The sequence below is a fragment of the Sciurus carolinensis genome, chromosome 12, assembly GCF_902686445.1.
Source record: "Sciurus carolinensis chromosome 12, mSciCar1.2, whole genome shotgun sequence".
Lineage (NCBI taxonomy): Eukaryota > Metazoa > Chordata > Mammalia > Rodentia > Sciuridae > Sciurus > Sciurus carolinensis.
The window spans coordinates 43,450,137-43,469,925 of NC_062224.1; the positions used below are offsets into that span (position 1 = coordinate 43,450,137).

General features: G+C 38.3%; 1 protein-coding gene across 3 annotated transcripts in view; it reads left to right on the forward strand.

Annotated features, from left to right (window-relative positions):
• The window catches only part of Nrp1 (neuropilin 1), a 138,173-nt gene that overhangs the window by 96,514 nt on the left and 21,870 nt on the right, over window positions 1-19,789 (forward strand). For all 3 annotated transcript variants that reach the window (XM_047520421.1, XM_047520423.1, XM_047520422.1), the window contains exons 7-10: window positions 772-927; window positions 4,366-4,510; window positions 11,267-11,598; window positions 17,211-17,355. In XM_047520421.1, the coding sequence (XP_047376377.1) occupies window positions 772-927; window positions 4,366-4,510; window positions 11,267-11,598; window positions 17,211-17,355 (778 nt within the window). The remainder of the gene's footprint in view (window positions 1-771; window positions 928-4,365; window positions 4,511-11,266; window positions 11,599-17,210; window positions 17,356-19,789) is intronic.

Below are 19,789 nucleotides of genomic sequence, written 5' to 3' on the forward strand. Positions count from 1 at the left end.
GATGAAGGTGAGGCTGTTGTGTTGAGGAGCTTCTCCACTGGAAACTTCCTGGTAGATGCTCACAAGTCCTGGCAGTTGTTGAACAGAGATATTATTTCTTCTCAGATGATGCCTTGGAGTTTGCCTGCCTCTTGAGTCGAGCTGAATGAAGCACAACAACAGGAAGATAGGGGAAGGAAGGAATTTAAAGATGAAACAAAAATTCTTGCTGTGCCTCCTTCCTCTCCACTCCATTCCAGATTCTAAGTCTGTGGCCTGTTCTCAAACCAAAACACTCCTAGTGCCTTCAGATCAGTATTGTTTCAGTCCGCATTTTATTGGAAAGAGAGAGGATCCTAAAAAAGGATGAGAACTTTGATCCTATTAAATGTGAATTCTAGTGCAGGCCTCTCCAGTGGTCATTGTGGGTGTTTATCTGGTCTTGACTTACTATTTGTAAAATGACATTATTAGTGTGCTATTTGGAAAGTATTTAATGTCTTAAAATATATAATGACATGATATTAAACCCAGTTTTCTCCTTTGCCTCAAGCCATCTTGGTTGTAGAAGTGACAGGTTTCTTCTTTCTCCTAACAATAGAAAACAGCCCAGGCAACTGCTGTCTTTTCCTTTCTGTAGAAGGAATGGAATGGGAACTTGGGGCCAGATGGAATAAGGCACTGTTGGTCCCTGGTAGATAAAAACTACCATGTGCAGCCCCAGCAAAAGATGCTCTGGGTTATGGTGGTGCAGGGATGGCCCACTGACCACAGTTTACCATTTTCTTGTAGGTGGACTTGGGCCTCCTGCGCTTTGTCACTGCTGTCGGCACACAAGGTGCCATTTCAAAGGAAACGAAGAAGAAATATTACGTCAAGACTTACAGAATAGACATTAGTTCCAACGGGGAAGACTGGATCACCATAAAAGAAGGAAATAAACCTGTTGTAAGTTTGGCTGCCACCCCCTCAAGCAATTCAGTCTCTTAAATGGATGATCAATTTTTACTTGTTTGTTTGGGAGCTTTCTGTCTGGCCTGGTTTATTTTTGAATTGATTTAAAATGAAAAGCGCAATTAGAGGTTTAAATCTGACCAAGGGGTCTCAAGTTCCCCGATCCAGAAGCCAAGAGGAAATTATACAGATGTTTCCAAGAAAAGTCAATACCAGGCAAATTAAGTGACAGTCTCAAGAATCGTTTTAAACCTCCCACGGGAACACAGACAATGCATAGGGTAAACACTGTCCTCTTAGAATCTTAAGAGTTTTATTGTTGTTCTTTCTTCCCTCTCCTTGGCAGGTTAGGTTCATTCTTTCTCTCTGTAATGAGCAGGTTTTAGAAACCACCTTTTCATCTACATTTATGGTTCACAAACTAATTTACAAGTACATTTGGCTGCATCTTGTAAGAAGAGATAGAACTAAAGGTATTCACTGTGTTCCCTCACATCACACAAATGACATACTACCCTCTTCCTGCTTTCAACCAAGGAGGCAACATAGACCACCCTGTGTCTTCTGGCTCTCTGCATTCATTCATTTGTAACCGAGGTCTGTTTTTCTCGGTCTGCCTGTTTATTTGAAGTTATACTTGCTCTGATTTACTAATCAAAAGATTTTTGAGAATTCATATTCGCTGTTTCTCCCAAATTAAAAGCTTACCCTGGAGGCTGAGTAAAATACAAAAACAAAAAACAAAAATTTATATTAGGGATAGCAGCAAGATCCAGGTAACTTGCAATTATGGTCTTGGAAAGAGGCCAATTAAGATGTCCTTATCTCACTTTTGAGTATTCACGGCCTTGAGTTTCTCCTTCTGGGTCTGGAACTGAGAAAAGCCTCTGGAGTTTGAAGTTCGAGAAAAACCAGTAATTCCCTTGATTAGCTGCAGAATCCCCCACTCTCACTTGGGCAGACAAGATGGGAGCAGATATTGGTGGACAGCTGCTCTGTGGGAGGAAGCCTCTGTGGACAGACAAAGTCAAGGCCTGTCTAGCCCTGCAGGACGTGGAACCAGTTCTCCATCTGGGGAAGAAAACCCCTCTCAGTCAATACATATGGAGATTAAGCAAGTCAATTTTGGCCCCAAATTTCAACTTCTTATTTTAGAGTAGATTTTTGAAGATGTGCTTTAGTTATAAACAAACAAAATCCCACTAATGCTAAGAACACACTTACAAACATAAAGAACCCAGAGAGAGGGGTTAAGAACTGACCTTACAGCTATAGGCCCTAAAAATATAAATAAATAAAATAAAATAAGGTCCATTTCTCCTTGTTGTTCTCTTCAGCCACTGTCCACTGGTTGTGTGGTTCTGAAGGGGGTGTCAGAGAGTCCACCCAGACTCAGAGGGGATGTCTCAAAGTGCACATGGCTCATACTAGGAATACCCTGGCACACAGCAGGGCTTCTAGGGTTGGAAACAGAAAGAAGGAGGGATTCAGCAGAGATGTAGACTTGCCGCCTGGCTGAGTAGTTTGATTGAATCTAAATGAAACAAAAACATCCAACTGGACTCAAATTATTGCTACCTTTCCTTTTTTCTGTACTTTGGGGCTTTTCAGTCCAAGCCTTCTACAACCTTTCTTATGTTCTCACGGAGCATTGGCTGCACCTCATCAAGATCGGCTTTCGCCCAGTAACAAGTCCGGCAGGCCTCTCCCAGCTGCACAGAATGTGTGTGCTTATGGGGTTTGCCTCAAGCCACGTGAAACTCCCTCAGTGTGAGCAAAATGTGAACCCCCTTGGTGTTCACTCAGCACCTCCAACCAACTTCTGGTCTCTCTGGCAGGGGGCTCATTGACCTTGTAAGGAGAACAGCAACTTTGGGAGCTCTTCCCCTTCCAGCAGCTACCCATTATATTCTGTCCCACAGAAATACTCCCAAACATACTTTTTCCAGAGTAGATTTCTGCAATAGGACAGAAATCTAAAGGCCATCGCAGGCTAGGATAAATTCTGAGGTTAAATTGTCTCTGGAGAGGCTCATGCAAACAACCAACTCGGTAACACATTTGACTACCTTCGGTTAGGCAAGCCCCTTAAACTAAAATGAGGCAAAAACACCAGCCCAACTTTTGCAAGCTCTTTCTCCTGGTGGGGAAGAACAAACTTTGAGAGATCATGGTTCTTCTCCACATACTTATCTGGAAAACTTGAGTGCATGTGCACACCTGTGGTGGGCCCAGTAATGCTCTAGTGATGCCACAGAGGTTGTGCAGAGGAGCACAGCGCTACCCTACACAAAGCACAGCACTAACATTAAAATCCCAGGAATTGGAGACTTTCATTTATGCCCAAGACCAGTCCAGTTCCAAAATGTTCCATGAGGCAAATAGTCTCATTCCTCAGAGATCTTTTGGAAAATGCTGTCACAGCCTCATGGCCAGGCAGAAAGACCCAATGATACGTGCGGGAAATTGGTTCTTGCCTGATACTCTTTACATCTGCAGTCACGTAACTCATCTTTCTTAGACTAAAATGACTCTTTCCCATCCTCCTCCTCCTCTTTCTCTACTTCCTTCTCCTCCTCCTTCTTCTTTTGTACCAAAGATTAAACGCAGGTGCACTTAACAACTGAGCCTCACCCCCAGCCCTTTTTATATTTTTGTCTTGAGAGAGGGTCTTGCTAAGTTGCTTAGGGCCTGGCTAAGTTGATGAGGCTGGCTTTGAACTTTTGATCCTCCTGCTGCAGCCTTCTGAGTCACAGGGACTATAGGCATGCACCACTGTACCCACCTAAAATGATTCATTTTCAAAACTAGAAGTAGAAACCCCGAAAAGGCTGACTTTTAGTTAAAAAAGCATTTGTAACTCAGTTTTGACTTTGGCCACTAAAACTTAATTTTACCAAAAATCCAAAAGAATTAAAGTCATTAATTCATGTTTGGGGTAAACTCTTTCATCAAGGAACAGAGTCAAAAAGGAGAATGGTACCTGACTTATATAACCTAGAACTTCCAAAGCCATGCTCTACATTGAACTCAAAAAGCATTCTTTCTGGGGAATCCCTGGGAAAGGAACATAGTGAGAGGGTCCCACAAACTGTCTGCAGTATTCAGCAGTCCTCTGACAAAGTTAATAATTTCCCACTTTTTAAGATAAAAGCATGTGTCTTTTAATAAATATCATCCTTATAAGTACTTTTAGAGGCTGTAGCCTCTCCAAAAATTGAATAGATAATTTGAAAAACATTTTATGTTTGACATGATTCTTTCTGATTACCATGATTTGGAAAAATAACATGACAAGTTATTAGCACCACTTCAACTTGATAGATAATGCTGAAATTGTAAATAATTTTTACAGGCATTTGTGAAAACATTTTTTTATTTGTTCTGAATATAAAATTTCTGTGATAAAGGACACTTTCTTCTCCCATATAGATCTTTCAGGGAAACACCAACCCCACAGATGTTGCCCTTGGAGTTTTCCCCAAACCACTGATAACTCGATTTGTCCGAATCAAACCCATGACTTGGGAAACTGGCATATCTATGAGATTTGAAGTATATGGCTGCAAGATAACAGGTAAGCTCCAGCTTGAAGATTGCCTGGTTTTGATAGGTGCAAACCTTTACATGCAAGGAGAATAATTTGGTATTAAGGTGGTCACTTTTATTTAGTAGTTAAGAGCATACACTTTGGATCCTTACTATTCACTATTCTGTTTCTTAGGACAATATCATTATATTTCAGAGCCTAAGTAATCTCACTTGAAAACTAGTTGCAGAACTTGAACACCATGCAGGCTACTTGTGATAATAGACATGAAGCATTTAGCACAGCCTGGCATATGGCAGAGATTTGTTTACTGGTACCTTTTTCACTAGGCCGTGTGCTCCATGAAGACAAGCTGCTTGCCTTTCATTTCTGCGTCCTAGGTGTGCCCCTCATCAATGGGTACTTAGTAGATCTATAGCAAATAACTGTTCCAGGAAATGTTCTCCACTGACTTTAGCTTTTTAATTTTGAAACCTAGAGATGGCCTAGGAATTTAATTGATACTGATAAGCCTCAATTAAGGAATATAACTGATGATAATTTCTCCATGTAATCATTAACTATCCAGACAGTTCTCTTATTTTTTTGTTGAACAAATACACTAAGATACTAAAATTGGATATCAACTCATAAATATTTTGGTTTTTATTTTGATTTTTTTTCTTCAAATATCAATATGACCTTAAGAGTACCTGTTAAATGTGGAATAAATAGGTGGATTATTCCCATCTGAGAGATGAAGAAGGTGAAGTGCAAGAGATCAAGTGATGCAAAGAAGTGGGTCAGGTCAGGACAGAGTGGTCTGACTGGGATTCTCTCTGTGTTTCCATCAGTGCTGCAAGGGTTTGTCCATTGATCTCATTGTACAATTATTCTGTATTTTGATGTAGATAACAGTCATGTTGGAATTCCTTACTGCTTAAGTAAATACATTACAAAGCTTTCATTAAAAAAGCAATGGCAATCCAAAAACCAATACAAATGTAATCTTCATAGTAAGCTTCAAAGTTTAAAAACAGATCAGTAAATGATCCACTTAAAAGTAATTAAAACAGAATAACTTCCAAACTTCTGTGAATTATCTTTTAATATTATGTGAGTGTACATATTTAGAGTATTTAACTTTTTATTTCATTTTTATATTTATTCTCTTAATATGATTCTTTTTAGAGAAGAAAATTACTAACTTTTGAAGGAAAAAAAAAGTCACCTGGAGAACTTTCCATGAAAGTACAAGCAATTTGAAGATGAGCTAATAAAGGGGGTGAAACTACATTTACTCATTTTGGAAAGTAGAGTACATTTTGCAGAGTAAAAACCACATCTGACTAAATACCAAATTTTTATTTATTTCCATCTCAGAGGCAGACTTGTTTATTGTCTTAGGATCTAAGAATTAGAAAGTTCAAGACCTTGGAAGCAGGAATTGGGTGGAGAGGGGTTTGGGGAAAAAAAGAACACTGAAAATTAGACATAACCTTGGCTTTATTTTTAATCAGCAGTTAAATGTCAGAAAGTTCTACATCATTTCAGAGCATTACAAATTTGAGAGACTACCCATAAATTTGTAGGCTCAAGGCCACTTGAGGTCTGGGTAGAAATTTCTGGCCCATTTCTCCAACCTTATATCATTGTAGTTAATAAATGAAGTAAACTTCATAAAGACTCCAGTATGTTGGTCTGAACTATGAATTTCCAACCTTTTAAAGATTTATGTCACATTCTTTTTGTTATATAAAATATTTATTTGAACCCAAATTGTCCTTTCTAATTTTCATCAAGACTTTCCCAAGAGGAAATCCTAGGAATGTGAGCAAAGAAGGCAAATAATTTATTGGATTTTATGGTTAAACGACCTTTTTATTTAAAAGTAGATGTCTAAAATAGATATTCTAATATGTCTAAACATAGTCTATTTTATAATTATTGTAAATAGCTAATTTTGTTTTGCAAATAAAGTACTGCATTTAGGCTCATAGTCTCTTAAACATGATCCCTAGTGTAATTTAAATATTTTCTCTCTAGTAAGATAGCTATAATCTCAAAATAACTGATCTGGAAAGGTTTTTTGAGAGGTCAGAATGTTATAGTGATGATCACATGGTATATAATCATATCTAGGCTTGACTCAGGATTGTCCACTTAGCAAATGTCTGACCATGGGCAAGACATCTTGTTTCTCTGATGTCCATTTTCTGGTCTATAAGATTATCTTTAATGTAGCTGTAATGAGAATTAAATGAAAGCATATTTGCAATATACCTGGCTTAGAGAGAGCACTCACTAAATGGTACCCTATAATTTAAAGCAGGATGTGGTATTCCATGAATTGAAACTAGAATAAGATCCAGGATAGAGACCTTCTAATAAGATGGTCTCCATGTTTTCCTCTTAGTTACCAGAACAGAGAATTTTCTTCTTGCTGAGGCCCTGGTCCCCTCAGCATGGAGATTAATGAAAGAGAGAACTGAAATATCCCTGCTAGAGTAGAAGATCCATGAGAGCAGGGCCTTGTTTATCATATTTTCCATTGTGTCCTGTGTACCTGTAACACAATAAGCACTCTATGGTTATTTTTTAATGAATATGCAGTTCTATCCATGCCTTCTAACAAGTAAGTGGCCTCAAATTTTTACCCTGTCCTATGGAGTAGGCAGATCCTAACAGTCTGGATTAAAAAAAAAAAAAAACTACTATGTTAAAAATTACTCTGTGAACACATCACTTGACATCCAAAGCCTTAGGATCCCCAACTTTTAATCTAATATTTGGATCCAGAAATTATTTTTTAGAGATATAGTAATCCTTGGAAAATCCAGAGTAATAAAATGATGTGTCACCACGTAGATAGGCAAAGAAAATGAGATTGGAGCAAACCATCCTGATTTATAGGTGATTAATAAAGGAACAGTATCATTATTTGGACAATGTGGGCTTCATCATTTTGGCAAAGGAGGAAATTGATGAAGATAATGTTGGAGGGTCACTGCTTTATATATGAGAACACACCCTAAACTTTTGTTCTCTTGTGCTTGTTAATCAGAAGTCTGTTAACCGAAGCTTCAGCACATATTCCTGTGCTTTGAAGTCAATCTAAATTCACAATGACCATCTCAAATGTCACAGCTCCCAGAGACACTTCCTGTGTCACTGAGGAAAGAGTAACTTATTATCATTTAGGGCCTCCCATCAAATGCAGTTATTACTTTCTCAGTCTTTGAAAACTGGTTAAATGGATATTTGATTTACCAAGATGTCTCAGTTTTTCCATTAAAGCTAAGTACAGAGATCTTACTGTAAAAAAAAATCACTGCATATATCCACCTCAATCCCCTACTATAAAATTCATTTCTCCCTTTCATCCAGGATTGATTTTGAGCTTTCCCAGCAGGGTTGCTGGGTAAAATGGGGTGTGTTCAGTGCAGATAAGTAATGAATTTTTGGTATAAGTATATCCTCAATATTGCATAAGATAAACTTAAAAAAAATCATTATTTCTATGAAATTCTAATTTAGCTGGGCATTCTATTTCTTCTTTTGTTATTTGTTTGCTAAATCTAGCAACAGTACTTCCAAAGGGTTTGTATACTTACGCTCAACTACATCTGAACCAGCCTGTATGGAAGGATGCGGTTTGAAACTATCATTTCAGTCAAGCCTTGAATGAATAGTTAACATAATTTTTCTCCTAATTATTAAAAGTAAGTTACATAGTTTGTGGTCAAAGGCAAATTAAGGTGGCCCTTCATGGTTGTTTTGGATGAGGTGGACATAAGGAAGAAATGACAGGTCAATTTTGCACTATGAATGTTATGTTAGCTGAAGGTGGCTCAGTAGAACTAGGTTTGTGGAGATATAAACTCTGCCAAGCCCACTCAGCATTAGAGAAAGGGCATTGATCTGGTGAAGGTTCTGCTCTCCTTACAATAGTCAAGTTAATTATGTTTTTGTCCAAATGGTAACATCTGGTCCCCATTACCAACTGAACATTGACTTTATAAGAGCTGGTTTTGAATCAGGCAGGTGTGACCACAGTGGCCAAAATATGTGACTTCTATTTTTAACACTATAGTTTCATAGTCCCTCAGTAACATAGCTTTTGTAAATCTTTTTTTAATCCCTATGGAGTTTTTTTCTTGGTTTCCAGATCCCAGCCTGGAGCAAATACTGTGGCCGAATTATAGGAAAGGGTACTTGAGAAAATGACAGCTGTCTTTTATTGTATTAATAAGTCGATTCATTCAACAAATATTTGCTGAGGACAACATTGTATAAATCAGGGCACAAAGAGTCAAAGGAAAAAAAAAAAAGACTTGATTCATGCCCTCAAAGAAATTAAAATCTGAGGAGGCAAAAAGCAGCAATTTAAAGAACTGAATACGATCATCAACATTGTGAAGAATCCCAGAAAAGGAAAACCATGACCAGTTGCAGAGATTCAAAATGTTGAATAAATGATGTGGCATTCGAAAATGAGTCATTATTTTTATGCAGATCAGATAGTGGAAATGGCAAAATAATGGGGGAATTCTTAGTGGAGAGAATGAATGAAAGAAAGCTTTCCCTAAGGACAGGAAATACTTCATCTCAATTGGCTCAAGAAAAAGGGGTAAATGAGGAGCGGCCTTGTAAGAATGTGAGGTAGAAGGCCTAGCTAGCATGCCTGGTTGAAAATTACATGCATAATTCCTAGACAAGCAGGCACTGAAGAATTGGCTTGATCTGAACTGTCCAACTCATGTGGAAAGTATCTGAGTAATTAATTCTTAAGGGTCAGCTGATAACATGAGTGTAGTTTAATTTCATTAGAAGCATGCCTCTTGCTTAGGATGGTTTTATTTTTAGACTAAATTTTTACTGTAGCATGGGGAATTGAGTTGTTTCAAAGAAAAATAGATTATCATCCCTAGGCAGGTCCTTGATTGAGATGTATGATTTTAAAAGGAGAATAACTGAAGCATTGGACACTTGGTTATTAAGCCACCAATCAATTAATCAATAACTGATGCTCTATGCTCAAAAGTCACTTGAGTTTCTGTAGAAGATGTGACAGGGTCTATGATGTTGTTTGTTACCTTTGAGGACCTTAAAGTCTTGCTGTAGATAAACAAATACAGTTCCGTGCTAGGTTCTGTGCTACTTTCCACACCTGCCACCGTTTTTCTGAGGAGAGAAGCCTCAGAATGAAGACTAGAGTATCTTGAGAAATTTCCATGATAAGTCTAAGCTGGATTTTAAGGTCTGGGCAGAATATAACCTCTGTCAAGAGGAGGAGAGGAACACTCTGAGCAAAGGCAGTGATGGGATTGTATCTGTGGTACATGAGAAGAGAATTAACTGGAATATGTTGTTAGTAATTGGATAAAAATAGATAAAATGAGGTAAAACCAAAATGAGGGTCTTGAAACCCAGATAGAGATTTTTTTTATATTTTCCTAGAAATAATGGAGAGCCATGGAATATATTTTAAAGATCTCTCTTTATTATCATGGTAAAATATATGACATACAGTTTACCACTTTAACCATTTTTAAATGTGCAGCTCAGCTGCAGTAAGTACAATGGTATTATTGCACAGCTATCACCGCTACCCATTTTCAGAACTTTTTAATCATCCTAAATTAAAATTCTACCCATTAAACACTGACTCCCATTTTCTCTCTCCACCCAAGTCCTTTCAATGGTCATTCTACTTGCTGTCTCTATGAATATGACTATTCTAGAAACCCCCTATCAGTTGGAATTATGCAGAACTTGTCCTTTTGTGCCGGGTTTATTCTAGTGGATAGCAGGAGATTTGGGGGCAAGAAAATGACATGGCAAAATCAACATCTCGTGAAATTTTATATTTAGAAGTTAGTGTAGTCTAGATGTAGAACTTGGGTGTAGGAGGCCAACCACTCTATCCTTTAGCCCCCTAGCTATGGGTACTCAGAGCAGGGTGACGCCCAAAGAATTGAAAACTGCAAGAGGCAACCTCGTTTTGTTTTGTTTTGTTTTGTTTTGTTAATGAAATCTTGAGAGGATTTGACAGCAAAACCGAAATGGAAAATAGGAAAAGACAAGATGACCAGGCAGGAACTAGGTAATTGGTGATGCCACCAATTAAAACTCAGGATTCGGTTAAAGGGATTCGGTGTCAAAGGAAAGGACTGGTTTAGTCTGCACATGGCATATTTGAGATGACAAGGAAACTTTCATGTGGAAAGTTCCCAACACAATTAAAAATAGGGATGACCAGGGGGAAGAGGATTACTATCCTTCAACACTCATCCCAAATGCCTCCTCCCCAGAGCTCCCCTCTTCTCCCTGTAAGCTCAGTCAAACTCTGTGTCTTCACCTTCTTATCAGCTTCTTCTCTTTGTTTTAGCAACTTTCTCAACATTGGTTTTACTTCTTTACGTATCTCCAACTGATGGTAAACGTGGAATTTCTTTTGGGTAGCACCTGTCCTTGATCTGGGAATAACTTCTGAATACTAAGGGGACTGAACCCTCAAGAATTTCTCAATAAATGTAGCAGAACTAAAAATAAGCAAGGGGAGGGAGTATGTGTCTTACTAAAATTTTTCTTTACTGGGATATGAATGTAGAAGGGGAAATTCTAAAAAAGTAGGAGAAAGGTTTAAAGGAGGGAAGGCTGTGGTTTAATGTAAAACAATTCAAAGGCTGAAATTATATGAATTTGTATAACACTGTCTTTATTCAAATGCCTGCATTTTCTTTCTAGAAAATATTTTCCCAGAAAATAATTTTACATTCTCTGTTTCCTCCTACCTCCTAGATTATCCTTGCTCTGGCATGCTGGGCATGGTGTCTGGACTCATCTCTGACTCCCAGATTACAGCATCCAATCAAGGGGAGCGAAACTGGATGCCTGAAAACATCCGCCTGGTAACCAGTCGCTCTGGTTGGGCACTGCCACCTGCACCCCACTCGTATACCAATGAGTGGTTGCAGGTGGACCTGGGGGAGGAGAAGATCGTGAGGGGCATCATCATTCAGGGTGGGAAGCACCGAGAGAACAAGGTGTTCATGAGGAAGTTCAAGATCGGGTACAGCAACAACGGCTCTGACTGGAAAATGATCATGGACGACAGCAAGCGCAAGCCCAAGGTGAGGTCCAGCGGAGGGAGCAGCTCCCAGGGTGCAAGTACTTCCTCACACCCCTGATTTAAATCAAGGACCTCTGGCATTTTCCTGAAGAAGGGCACATTTTAATTTTGTCAGTTAGGACCCCAATTCTAGGGAAAACGAGACTATAGGGATGAAAGTGATGTCTGAGGTAAAGATGGAAAAGAAAAAAAAAAAAAAAAAAACTTCCCTTTCCCTCTTTGCCGGGAAGATCTCAGCTCAACAAAGATGGGAGAGGATAGGAGTGGAGTGGGAGCTGACAACAGCCATCCCATGCAAACTCACATCCCCTCTAGAGACTCCATTTTGTCTATTGGGTGTCTTTTCCTCTTCTCTCATCGACCCCTGAATGAAGTGTTCGGTTTTGTAATTATTAATTTATTTTTACAGTGCTGGGGGTCAAACTCAGGGCTTTGGGCAAGCTAAGCAAGCAGTCTACCACTAAACTGCACACCCAGTCGCTATTTTTACATTTTCAGTTGTGATAAAACACACATAATATAAAATTTACCATCTTAATCTTTTTAAGCATACAGTTCAATAGTGTCAAATAAACTCATATTGTTGTGAGTCAGTCTCTAGAACTTGCTCATCTTGCAAAATTGAAATTCTGCACCCACTAAATAACAACTCCCCCATTTCCTGCAATTATTGCAATTATTGGCAAGCACCATCCTACTTTCTGTCTTTATGAATTTGACTACTCTAGGAGCCTAGATTATCATATTAGAATCATGCAGTATTTGTCCCTTTGTGACTGGCTTATTTCACTTAGCACTCTGTCCCCCAGCTTCTACCCATGCTGCAGCATGTGTCAGAATTTCATTCCTTTTGAAAGCTAAATAATATTCCATTGGACGTGTAAATCAATTTAGTTTATCCATTGATCAGTGGATGGACACATGGGTTGCTTCCATCTTTGAGCTGCTGCAAATAATGCTTAAGCATATATTTTTATGCACTTGGAACCTTTTAAAATGCAGTTTACTCTTGATAATCCAGTGAAAACAGAAGGGAATCTCAAGATAAAAATATTCCAATATTCAAAAAAAAAGTGGCCTAATGCTTTAACTGAACAGATATGCCTAAGTAATCAACTTTTACTTAGGCTGATGGTTACATTTGCATTTTCTGAGTACACAACATCAACTTGGAAAGATCCCCAGGAGTTTGCAGGGTGGCCAGGAAATGGGTTTAGGATTAAAACAAGGATCAACCCACAGACAATCAGTAATTTGGTTTCTGGATTCAATATGAGAATTGCATTCAGCTGATGATACTTCTCACACCAACACAATTGGCCTTTTGGCCTCAGTCTTTCCATCCCTGCTTTACCCAGGACCTTCGTGAAAGAAGAAAATTTAGCTTATTGGAGGGAATGTTATCCTTGCTTTATCCCTGCTTCCACTCCAAGCAAGTGTGGGAATATGGCTTAGTATAGTGATTCAGGCCACAGGCATTGCCGGCAGGAAATATAACCCCAACTAGTGCTGTTAGCTCCCACTCCCTCCAGATGTGGGGGCTCTGAGAAGACCTCCCTGTCCCCCCACAGACTGCAGGTCAGCATCTGAGCAGCTGGCCACCGACAGAGCTGATACTCTCAGAAGTGTAAGAAATTCTCCCTCATCTCTCCCTGGGTTAACTTGTGGTTTTTAAAAATTTTCAGTGTTATATTTACCTTTGTGAGGCTACCCTCTTTTTTGTGTCCATTCACTTTACCCTTTATGTCCACCTCTCTCATCCTGGTGACTGAAAAAGTAAAATAAACATCAGAACTGGAGATTCTTATAAGCTGGTCTTTTCTGAAGAGCAGGGAGCTTTGTGATTTCATCAGAGAGTGTGAATATGCTGCAGATCAGCAACTTCCTGGGGCTGCTGTCAATGGCAGAGTGTGCTGTTGTGACACGTTCTTCAACACTAGAGTTCTGAGAGAGACAGAAAACAAATCACCATATGCTTTTGATAGGATACATCATATGCTTCCCTTCTTTGTTATCTAATCCACACGTCTGCAATTGAGCCTAAAGCTATCACTCTATTGTAGTAAACTGAGTATAGAATTCCACAAGAAACCCACGCATGTGTTTCAACTTTAACAAAATGCTCAACTCAAGATTGGTTGAATGTGTTGGGTTTTATTCCTAAAATATCCATCATTATCATCTTCCTATGATATTTAAAACCATGAAAGCTTGTAAATTGTTTATGTAGAGACTAACCCATGGTTCCTAACATGTCCTTCAAATAAAATCTCTTAAGATGAAAAAGGAAACTGATAGAACCTTCAATTTTAGAGCAGCACATAGTTTTAATTATATAAAGATATTTAAAACATATTTTATCGTACAAATGAAGGCTACCTGCTTGGGATGCCAAGTACCTTTTATGTAAAAGTAAAATGAGCACTGTTTCATGAAATGAAACAGTGCTTTGATAGGTATACCCTCTTGCCCTCTCCTTACTCCTACCCACAAACAGTGCATGATGGAGAATATATTGAGCCTTTCAATTAACTAGACCTTTCAGGAACAGATAGAGCCAAACGAAGCCCTTGTCTTCTAAAATATAATTAGTTGCAGAACACAATGGTAATTCATAAGCAAGTTTCTGCTATCAAAATTAGTCCAGGTCCATATGGGTTTGAGTTGTGAATATTCTTCTCAGCACACTACTGACAGCTTTTATAATATATTTACAGTGTGTCAATTCCATGCTCAAGTTAAAATTAAGAGAGGAGCCTGGGATTCCAGAGATACCAATGCTTTTCTCCTGTGATCTTTGGAGCTATCTTAACTTAGACAGAATTTGCACGTGTGCAATGGTATTTTCATTACAATTAGTATCTTACTGACAACAACATAATTGGGTCTAACAAAATATATGTCAGATTTTCAATTACTGGCAGCAATTGCAGTTGTATCAGGAGTGCAGGACCCTGATAGTGAATTCACTCTTCAAAAAAAAAAAAAAAAAAAAAAAGGAAGAAGAAAACTAATTGTGAGAGGCAGCTCTATGTTAGCATTTTCAGATTCCTACTGGGTTTTCTGAGTTGGAAAAGACCAATCTGTTTACTTCTAGAACTCAGAAACACCCTGGTCACGTTACAGGCCATCCCGTCTGTCACCTCATACATGCTTCCACTCTCTTGTCATAGCATTTCCACCACTAAAAGATCACATCCTTGACAGCTCTGTGATGTATTGACCAACTATTGGGCCTGGTTCCCACTCATGCCTGGCATGGTCTGGCTGGCCAACCACTCTATCTGAGCTACCAGTTCTAGTAGCCAATTTGCATCAGCGAAGTACAAATTAATGAAACTCTTTCCTTAGGCATGGGCATTTTTTTGGGACCTCAGTGTTCTCAACTATTAAAATGCAGACTAAAACATCAGTTTTTTTTTAATTTTTCCTGATATGTTGCTGTGGTTGAAATAAATGAAAAAAATCCAGTACCACACATTGTATATGTAATTTAAAAGGGAGGAATATATTAATAGCCTTTAAATATCTCGGAATAGTCATCTTTGATCCTTCAACTGAGCTAACAAATTAGTAGCTCCTTATAGATTAACTATAATATGTAATCTAAAAATTATACCAATAAAATTGACATTACATTAGAATCTAAAAAAAAAAAAAAAGTCAACTGTGGTGACCTGTGCCTATAATCCCAGCTACATGGGAAGCTGAGCTGAGAATCACTTGAGTCCATAAGTTCAAGACCAGCCTGGGCAACATAGCAAGATACTCTCTTTAAAAAATAAATAGATAAATAAATAAATAAACAAGTCTAGACAATGTGATTTCTAAGAGCAGGGGCATCTTAATCCCAATTAAGATTGACTGGGTTTGAATCTTACCTTTGCCACTTACTGTTTATATGGCTGGGGCAAATTCCTTGCTCACTTTGTGGTCAGTTTCCTCATCTGTGAAAGATGAACAGTAATAGAATTTACCTCCTGGAGTTGTTTTGAGGATTAAGTAGGTTAATAATTTTTAAGCACTTAGTGCATTACACCAATAAACATCACAATAAGAATTTTATTTCTCTAATCTTTCTCCCCTTCTTCCATTTTCGACAGAATCAAGAGTGATTTAGGGAAGCAAAGGCTTTTTGGAGGTTTCTTCATTTCTTGAAAAAGAAACTGGGCCTAATCTTCACTCCAGTTTCTTATGTTTCCACCCAGTGATTTTGACCTTCCTATTGTTGTAACAAGGGAAATATATTAACCCAGCAATAGCACTGGCAATGGTGGCCTAGCTCCTGAAAAAGGTCACAGCGACATCATGCTAGGCATGCATGCTTTTCAAAAGAGGTGCCAATGCATACCGCAATTCAACCAGGAATCAGAGCATTCCTGAGTTGTCAGGACCCTTGTTACTTTCCTAGGATGAGGTCTTTTATCTATATATGACTCCAACAGGTGGTGCTTAAGAATTTCAGTGGATTGAAATAATCCATGTTCTTAATAAGCAGCCGTTGCACTCCATAAATTGACTATCTCTATACTAGGGGTATATCTCAGTGGTAGAGGGAGTACCTGACATGTGACAAGTCCCTGGGTTCTGTCCCCAACACTCGAAAAAGAAAATATCTCCTACTTCAAGAATTTAATTCTTCTTCTTCCAGAGAATGAAGTTTTACCAAAACTAGGATCCTCTCATTTAAGTGAATATAACTGTAATATTTCTTTAAAATGTGGTTATCTGTTACAGACTGAAAATAGCTAGTTCTCTTCCTGAGTTATCTTCCTCCACCTCAAGAAAATGATAAAAGTGTCACCTCTCCAAGGCATGTCAGCATATCATTCAGAAATATGTCTGATTAAATGCTCAGTTTCTGTTGTAACCTCAGTGCCTCAGTATGTACTATGAGGTTCCTGGGAAATGACATCTGTCACTTATTAGAGAAGGTTTGTTTTTTCCTTTCTCATTTATGAAAGAAATGTCCACCATTTTCAAAGTGGTGGAACGAGACCTATTTCTCTGCTCTATGAAGAGTACTAAAGGAGGTGAAAGAGTTCAGAAATGCCACCCCCAAATATACCCCTTTGGACTTCAAAATAAGGGGACTTGGGGCACAGAAAATGCAAGGAAGGAATTTCTCTGTACTTCCCCTATCTGCCTAGAGAGATATCCGCCAAAGGAACTCAACTGCCATGAATCCTGTCCCCGGAATTTCATTCACCAGAGAAGATTAAGGTCGATTACATAAGAAAACAGAGGTTAATACCTCACCCAGACAGACATATTATCAGCTATTCTTCCAAGAACCCATTAATCTTTCCCAAGAGTCATTTACTTACCCCTAAGTTTCCTACACTACTCCTCTCACACCTATGGAGAGGATATATAAACTTCTAGATCTTACTGAGAAAGATGGTCACTTTTCTAGCATGTTTTACCTCTGTACATGTAATAAATTTATACATCTTTTCTCAATCTTTCTACTGTTAGTTTATTTCATAGACTCAGTTACTGAACCCTCAAAACATAGAGGAAAAGTTTTTCACTCTCCAACAGAGGGTAAAAAACAACAAAAAGGGAGGTCTTATTTTTTTTTTTTAATACCTGGTTGTTTATGCTTCACAGTCTTTTGAGGGCAACAACAACTATGACACACCTGAGCTACGGACTTTTCCACCTCTTTCCACACGATTCATCAGAATCTATCCCGAGAGAGCCACTCATGGTGGACTAGGGCTAAGAATGGAGCTACTGGGCTGTGAAGTGGAAGGTAATTACAATCTTCAGAGTCTCTCCTAGTTTTCTCCTTTTTTAAATTTCCTTCTTCATGCATTTCTGCCTCTGATGGTACAGTTGCAAAACTGCCACCTTTTCTCCCAGGTGATCCTCCATCTCCTTGCCTGTCAGTCAATGAGGCCCAACATTCTAGCACATACCACTAAGCAGTACCTCCAGAATCCTCATTTTATGTTACTTAGCTCTCCTCAGATTCTATAGAATTGTATCTCCTGACTTTATAAAAATAATTTTTGAGGTGAAATTTGCATAACATAAAATTCACCATTTTAAAGTGAGCAACCCCATGACACTTATAACCTTCGTAAGTTAATTGTAAAACTACCATGTCTTTCAGATTCCAAAACATTTCCATTACTACAAAGTAAACATTTTACCCATTAAGCGGTTTCTCTTCCATTTCCCCTTTCCTTAACCCACCAAGTCCTTTGACTTTTTAATATTGTTTAGAGGTCTTTATCAGATCTAAGTTTCTGTCTGTGATATTGACTACTGTCACACACTAGCAGGAAGCAGCATTTGACAAGTAAGATATCAAAACTTATCTTTGATGAATTTCTTAGTCTGCTGCAAGGACAAATCCAGTGCATATACTGACCTCAGGCCTGCACTCTCTTTTAACATATAATGAATGGATAGATGTTTTGAGTTGGTTATTATATCATTTACTGCTTTTGTGCATTAGAATTCCCATCTGCCTTAGATTTGGGCATAAATGAGTAACCTTACACCGGCTTGCCTATCCCCATAGAGGTTTTTCTCCAGGTTAGCTCGAAGAATGACTATTGTTGGTACCCAGATGTTAATCAATTGAGCATATGCTCATAGTTGTTTCAAAGGGTGCTCTTTAATATCACCTTGTTTGGGTTTCAAAATTATTTGTGTTTTGAGCTAACCAAATGTAATTACATTCCTGAGCACATTAAATGCCATGAAACTTTTCTTCTGCACTACAGGATCTTAAGCTATCATTCACTATGCTACTAAATAATTAAATAGCTACTTTTCTATGTGTTTATTTAAAGGTAGGTTATTATCTCCCACTCTTCTACTGGGTGACTGTTTCTTTATCTGTAGCCATGTCCCAGACCTCTGATTTATCCAATCATTATCAGTGTAAACAAAGAATGACCATGTGCCAAGGCTTTGGCAAAGATACCAAGAGAAAAAAGAGATGGACAAATAGACCTTAGTATAGACACATTCATTCAGTATATGAGAAATGTGTTCATCTGGAAAAGGGAAGCTGGTGCTACCAGGTGGGTTTTTAGCCTGGATTCTGGAAGGCAACACTGATTTAGGAGGTGGAATGAATGGATGGTTGAAAACCCTGAGCCTTGTGGCAGTTTGCCAGTGTCAACTCAGTAGTGAGTGAACTAGAAATCGTTGATGAAGGGATTTGCCTGCAGATGTTTCCAAGTACTCACAAAAACGAGGAAGTCTCCTCAATTCATATGAGAAACCAACATCTGGGGAAAGTTTTTTAACACAAATGGTGAAAGGAACTATAATTCGTACCCCTTAAACTTATTAAATATCTACTTTGCATCTTGTTCTATGGGATGCAGAGAGAAGATGAGGTAGGATCCAGTCTTCCATGAGTGTCCATCCTATTTTGAGTTACACTTACATTGACAAAACAGAGAACCACAGAAGGTAAAATATTTTCAAGTAGGAAAATTGGGTCACGAAAATCATTCTCTTCCTACATTTTGCAATTGAATCTAGGTGCTATCCTGAATCACTTTCAACATGGAACTTCTTTTTTTTAAATAGCATTAGGAATGCACAAAAAGCAGTAAAATGAATAGATAGTTTAAAATACTCAAAGTAACATATTATCAAGGACAGCTTAGGGAAAACAATTATGTGGATTTCCAGAAAGGGTTCTGCTGATTCAGTTGTGGCAATAGAGCCCAGGATTCATGTCTGTGCATTTTACAAAGTCTGCATTGCATGTCTAAATGGCATGTATGTTATCTGTACATGACGGTTTCTGAGTTATCATTAGTGTATGTATTTGGGAAGCTGAAGAAGTTGAAACTTAGCTATGTTTTTGCATTTGTGGTAACTCTGCTCGGTACTTAAGCACAAAAACAAACAAGGTCAAATTTTTACTGAGAAAGCAGCAGTTACTGGCACCTTTCTAGTGGCCAGAAGCTGTAAGAGAAGAGGCCCCCAACTCTCAGCATCTTATGTGGTTTTCAAACATCAAGGGAACTGTACCTTATCTCAAGTCTCATAAAGTGAAATGCAATGCTGAAAACTGTAAAATATTAAACAGATTGCAAAAATGAGTAACAGGCTGAAAAAAAAAAGTAGACTGAACTAAATTTAAAGGACTTCAAAAGCAGTCTTTGATTAATGTTGGCTACCTTTCAACTACAAATTCAAAGATATGGGAATAC